The 6,996-nt window shown below is 42.6% G+C and overlaps 1 protein-coding gene across 3 annotated transcripts in view; it reads right to left on the reverse strand.

Moving 5' to 3' along the window:
- The window catches only part of LOC139284909 (chloride channel protein 2-like), an 83,252-nt gene extending 77,239 nt beyond the window's left edge, over nucleotides 1-6,013 (reverse strand). For all 3 annotated transcript variants that reach the window (XM_070905276.1, XM_070905275.1, XM_070905274.1), the window contains exon 1: nucleotides 5,863-6,013. In XM_070905276.1, coding sequence (XP_070761377.1) covers nucleotides 5,863-6,013 — 151 coding nt within the window. The remainder of the gene's footprint in view (nucleotides 1-5,862) is intronic.
- Nucleotides 6,014-6,996: the final 983 nt, after the last annotated feature.

Raw genomic sequence — 6,996 nt, forward strand, 5'->3', positions numbered from 1 at the left:
TCAGTGTTTCCTATTAATTACGTAAGAGAAAGTCAAGATGAAATGCCTTTAACCCTTTTAGATCACATCCCCAGTCATAGTGTGCTCCTCTTTAACAATATATGCCAAAAGAAATCTATTTCTTTGTATTCTTATATCTAATCATGTTTTCTTCCTGTAAAGCAAAATATGATGTGAGCTTGAACCAACCAATTTCATGACATCCAGCCATCAATCAATCTTAAAGTTTTAGCAGCACAGAGCTAATGTTCACTCGTTAGCTAGCTAGCGTCAGCATGGTACAGAGGTTATGACAGGAACTCTCCTCCCAGCGTTACGTCCTGCCTGCTGATCCCGTTTCACTCAGAAATACGTCAAAACACGAACGTTAGATACACTCGAAATGCTGTTTAAACAGTTGTTAATGGCAACTCACCATCAGCACCATTCAAAAAATGGAACTGTTAAAAAGTTCAACAATAATGGATAAACCCTAAGATCTCATAAGATTATAGTAATCACAAGCACTGAAGCATCATGTCCTGAAGACGCTTGCAGCTGATACGTTTGTTAACTGCTTGTTGAAAGCAGCTTCATGAAATGACCTCAAGGGTTAACAGCCCTCCATAAAACGTCTTTAAGTTTTTAACAATCGTGATCCAGAACAAGTTACTCTGATTGTTTGTCCAAATGCACATTTCTTACAAAAAGATCCATGATGATGCAGACTGGGCTCTGCCTCGTAAGGGAATGATAGATGTGGAGCGTAGCTGTGGGGGCTGAACCAGTCAAGCCTTAAAAGTCACCAGTTAAAAGCTAAAAATGAAATTGCACAGTTCTTACATTGGGGTCCAAGTTCAGGAGCTGAGAGACCTTTGAGTTAGATAAGTGAAACGAAAGTTACAGCAACACCACAACTCATCCACAGGACTGAAACGGGCCCTCGAGAGTTTTGCCTTTGATTCTAATCTGTGCTAAACAGTGATTCATTGTAAGACATAAAACTGATAGCAATGATTTAACAGGCTACTTTACTCCGACTGTGGTGATACTGTCGCTCTACTCGTGTTGTGGGGGTTTCTTGAAAACGTCTGCGGCATACAGTCAGAATCTCTGTCCTTTTCTGTTTGATGTTGAAAGAGCTTTTTGTTCATACACCTACACGCCTGTTGTCCAGTGTGGTTCGCTCAATGCTAGTGCCAGCTTATGGGGCAGATTTTAGATGGTAGAAAGCAATGGAAAGTTCAAATTAGGCACGCTGGTAGCTCACTGTTTATGAACAATGTGTCTGAAATATAAACGAACTGTAGTTACGTTGCCCACCTCACAGGAGGAAAGTATTCTTCATCATGTGAATGGAAATTTGTGTACAAATAAATAACACATCAGAGTGGCCTACACATAATTAACAGCAACCTCACGGTTATTTCCAGGCCACAGCTACTAAGTTCTACTTTTAAGCATTATTATATTATTGTATTCCAAGTATAAATGACAGTCTACTGCCAGAGCAGCGGCCAGAAGAGCAGCCGAAAAGCTCAAATAAATCAAATTAATAAATTCACTGAAAATGTATTTAATTTTAACATTTGCTTCAAAACTAGCTTAACCGTAACACCAAATTGTGTATTCCTAAAGATTCAAAAGCTGCGGTGGCAGTTACTGCTACTCTGCAAAGCCAGGCTAGCAGGCTAGCTTCAGCTTTAGTTTAGCTTTTATTTTTTTATTTAACTACTTCCTTACTTATGTGGAATAATACACTATATTGCTGAGGTGTTAGTTCATCAAAATGTATATATTTGAATTACAGGAAACAAATAGGAGGGAAAAGTAAGTAAATTTAGCGTTAGCTGATTTTAGCGTCACCATTTTCCTTGATATTATATATCAAAACAAATGTCAATGAGTCCGATTCTGGTCTTAAATATGTAAGTACTTCATTTTGGCTGTGCAGGGCAGTATGTACCTTTATCTACCATTACTGTCCAAATATACTGTGATAGAAACTTTTATGTTATGATCCTTTTTTATGTTGTTCAATGATTATTAGACCTCAAAGCTCTTTTTTTAGCAAATTTTAAAAATCTGAACTCTAAAAAATGAGCCATATATTTCATACTGTTCCATATAAACTGACATTGTGTACATATTCGCAGACTCTACAGTGAACAGCAGCATCTTGTGACTGAAACACTGCCGGCCATAATTACAGAGACGCTACCTGTTGTTCGAGCTGCCGTTACATGTCACCGTGATCAATGCCGGGAGCTGCTGGGACTGCCTGGCTGTTCTACCAGCATATCATAAACACACACACACACACACACACACACACACACACACACACACACACACACTGTTAACACACAGTTAAAATGATGACAGCTCCAACGGGGCCAGAGACTGCAGATGATAGGCTGGAGATTCTGCTGCTGGCTGCACCATTCAGCATCATTAAACACCAGCAAAAGAAAACGGAAATGTGTGTGTGTGTGTGTGTGTGTGTGTGTGTGTGTGTGTGTGCGCGTGTTTGTATCTGTGCACATGTATAAAATATGAATAACAAAACAGTATGAGTGAGCGATAATAAACAGAGATTGTGCCGATCTAAGCAGGGGAATACTGTGTGTGTGTGTGTGTGTGTGTGTGTGTGTGTGTGTGTGTGTGTGTGTCTGTCTCCCACAGCAGCTGCAGTCATAACACACAGCCGCAATGAAGAAGAATGTGCGTGTGTGTGTCACTTTATATTCCCATATATTTTCAGCCAGTCGCCTCTTGTTTTATGCCTTTATCTCACCCTGTGTGTGTGTTTATATTCGCCTTTTTCTCGCGCAAACAGAAAAGTGTGTGTGAGGCCGCGGTGCAATCCAGATCAAATCTCTCACGCTCGAAGCTACCTGCCGAGGGGCAAATCAATTCAACGGCTGGCATTTCGGTGTGCTGATCCTCACACGGAGGATGAGAGGAGGAGGAAGAGGGAGATGGATAGCTGACTCATCAGCTGCCAGTGAAACAACAGCGAAGCCCATCACCGAGATGAGAGCAGAGGACACACACACACACACACACACACACTCACAGATCCGCAGCATTTAGGACAACAGAGTATCTATGAGAGATTAGTGCTGGGTGCACTGAGCACCTCTCAACAGCAGAGGGCGCTCCATTTACACAGAACAGGCAGCTGCACAGGGAAACATGTTACTAACGTGCTCAGCAGCACTTCAGCAGTGACTCGATTCAGTCACTTTGATCTCTCATCCTTCAGAAATACGGGGAAAACAAAAAAAGTACAGTCAGAGGACAACTGTGACGGAAGCTAACATAACTCATGCATCCTGGTCTTGTCCTCTGCTTTCAGAGCTCCTTGGTGACACTTTTCAAAACACTTACAGATTGTCCTGAAAGTCGAGATGAAACGGCCTTCTGAGAGTATCTAACGTCCGTATCGTGACGTATTTCCAAGTGAAACTGGATCTGCAGACGGGACGTAGCGTTGGGAGAAATTTGATTTGAACGATGAAAAGGCGGGCGTGTCATAACCGACGTACCACGCTGCTGCTAGCTAGCTAACTAATGAATGTTAGCTGAAGGTTGATTGATGGCTGGACGTCATGATATTAATGGTTGAAATTGGTTGGTTCAAGCTTCTGTAAGCACATATCATATTGTGTTTTACAGGAAGAAAACATGATTTTCATATAACAATACAATACAATATTGTTAGATAGGTGCACAATGACTGGGGGTGTGATCTTAAAGGGTTAAAAAGGGACTTTAACATCAATTTGCAGCCCTCCCCTATATTTGTATTCCAATTGACAGCCTGCTCTACTGCTAGCTGGAGCCCGGTCGCAGGATGTCAGGTTATTCTACAAAGTACAGGTTCAACTCTTCAAGTCTGTCTAAAGACAACAGTCAGCTGCACAAACGATGATTGAAAAAGGCTGTACTTGTTGTTATCGCACCTCCTGTACATAAGATATTTCACCAGGTCAGACTTGAGGACAGATACAGTTTGACCGCCGTCTGCAGCTGATGGCGTGTGTCTGTGTGCGATAAGTGAAAGGCCTCCTCCCACCTTCCACATGCATCTGAATGACATTCCTTACTTGTGTTTACAGCCTGTTTTATCCTGTTATGTGTCCTATACACAATCTTATCTAATCTCATTATCATCTGCCTCACACACACACACACACACACACACACACACACACAGTCCAAAGAGAAAGTTGTGGGAAGCTTCACATAAATCCACCCATGAATGTAAATGCTGGATTCACTCACATGTCAATACACAGCAAAGGATTTCTGTTGTGACGATTGTTCAGCGCTGCAGCGTTCCTTCTCCTTTCTTTCTGTCCCACTGTTCAACATGATCAATGCTCCCAAAGCAAAAGGCAGTAAGTCTATTTCAGACCAGCTAAGTGCCTTTAGTATTACATTTCCAACACTGAGGTAATGTTCAAACGTTGTTCCCCCCTTGAGGCAGTGATGCTTCAGATGGTTCAGGCTGCTATATGGAGTGTTTACCGTTACTGTTTCATTCAACGGGGCTGTTGTCTAATCCCAAAAGTTACCACTGTAGCTGTGATGTAAGATTACACGACTTTTCTGCACCGCTGTCATCACCAAAGACCATCAAGGTGATTCCGTCCTGTATTCTGTCTTTATAGTTATAGTTATAATATTCCTGTAAACCTGTTCATCCAAGTCTGTGACATGTCCAGACGTCATCACCTTATTTCCTCACCTGTCTCCAAAATGTTCAGAGTAAACGGTTAATAATACCACTGTTTCATACCGGAGTCATCTGGTGCTCTAGTCCATTAGAAGTGCTCCAGAGAAATGTTCCTGAGCAGTTGTCCAATCAGCGGACTGGCTCTCAGACTACAGTCAAACATGATGTTCGGTGGCATTAAAATACACGTGAGAGGCTCACTGAAACACCGATCCTGACCTTCTTAGTACCGCAGTGCACTCTGTTCCAAGGCACACCTCATTATTGACTGCTTGGAAATATCACACAGGTCTGGTGTATCATGTACGAGGAGGATAAAGAGCTGCCGGCCCGAGAAGCAGCCTGTATTAAACCTTTAAGGGTAAAAAGAGCAGTTGATTTTATTCGTGTGACGTTCTGTTTTTCTGGAATTTGAGAGCTACAAGGCTTCTTAATACATTTTCTTTCAAATTGAGGCCAATATCTGGTGGTATGGTGAGCAATGGTTTACGGTACAATGGTCTTAGATGCTAACGTACTGAATTGGGATAGTGTGTGAGTGCTTGTTACATGATAATTTATGAATCTGACCCGTAATAAGGACGGTTTTTTGATTAGGCAGTGAAAATATGACCCACATTTCTTCATTTCTTAAAACACAAACTGGTTGGAAAAAGTTTAATCTTGCTGATTTGAAGCATTTCAGGCTTCCTTCCTAAAGGGTTCATGTAGAGCTACTCGAGTGTAATCCTAAGAGAGGTTTTTATAAAATGGTTCTTGGAAGAACCAAAACAGTGCAGTGTTTGATTATTTCTCTGATCAATGATGTGACTGCCTTCTGTGATTCGATTGCATCAATATTCATTCACATAAAGCTGCAAACACATATTCTGAGAAATTCTTTGTAGCTTTGTAGAAGCTTTACATCTTTATATTAATATAATGTAGTAAAATGTCGACATGGCTCAGCTCTTCTGCCTACAAGCATAAGATTCGACTAAATGATGCTGTTTTACACAAATGAGTGGAATATTTTGAGTCACTGAAGCTGTCATTAAATTTGTATACTGACAGGATTCATTTCCATTTCAAGTGGACCCGTCTGAGCAGCTGTCGCTCGTCCGTCCATCTCAGTGTCGACCGTGTGGTATGAAACTTACTGCGACACTTGGCACAGCGTCCCTTGTCGTACTCCAGCAGGTCCAGGGTCCGGCTCCGGTCGCTGACCGATCGCCTCTGCCCGCTCTCCCTCAGCCGAGCGGCCTCCTCTTTGGCGTACACCCCGAGCTCCTGGGTGTAGCGCCCATACATCTGGAAGCCGACACAGCAAGGGCATTAGCTTAAATGTACACACACACACATTCAACCCGCCCCACCAACAAGCACAGAAGGGACAACATCTATTTTTCCAATTTTTGCAATGAATTCATTAGACATTTAAACAACTACATTGCTGGTTCTGCGTCTCTACTAATCCCATACGGCCACTATGTGGATGAGGTGAAAGAAACGGGGATATAGAGGCCGGTGTGGTGGAGGGAGAGACAGATGCAGTGCAGTGATGCTGACCGGCTTTACCAGAGTTCAACCTTATATTGACCGCTGGACCATCAGAGCCGTCCCCCTTTCTAAAGGTCAGAGGTCAGCCAACAGGTCAGTGAGGTAGAATACTGAATAGCACAAAGGGGCAGAAACATCTCTCTCTGTCTCTTATTCTGTAAAGTAACCGTGAAAGTTTTTGCTTTAAGGACACACACACACACACATACACACACACACACACACACACACACACACACACACACACACACACACACACACACACACACACACAGCAATGAACCGAATAACTTCTCACTGGCTCCAAACTGGTCCAACCTCAACCTTTAACTGTGACCCCAGTATAACAACACACACACACTTACACAAAAATGACATACACACTCTTAAAGCACACTCAAATACACACAAAAGAAGTCATGTCAGCAGTACTAGAGACAGGAAGCGCCAAGTTTTGTGCACCACCCAGACACCAGCTCCCCCTCCCATAATGCCCCTGGGTGGTGGACAGGAACAGGGTCGCTAATGATTTCCTCTTGGCCACCCGTCACAACACAGCGAGGTATTTAAACCCGCACCAACAGGTCAATCAAGGTCATTAAGGCTGATTACTGCAGCATGAGAGTTGCTGATGGACAAAATTTTGGATATTTGTAATGACAACAATCAAACATCACTTCCACGGACACATGCAGCCTCAGGGTCTCTTTTATTTATGCTCAGAAGTTCACAGA

The sequence above is a fragment of the Enoplosus armatus genome, chromosome 5 (genome assembly GCF_043641665.1).
Source record: "Enoplosus armatus isolate fEnoArm2 chromosome 5, fEnoArm2.hap1, whole genome shotgun sequence".
Taxonomy (NCBI): Eukaryota; Metazoa; Chordata; class Actinopteri; order Centrarchiformes; family Enoplosidae; genus Enoplosus; species Enoplosus armatus.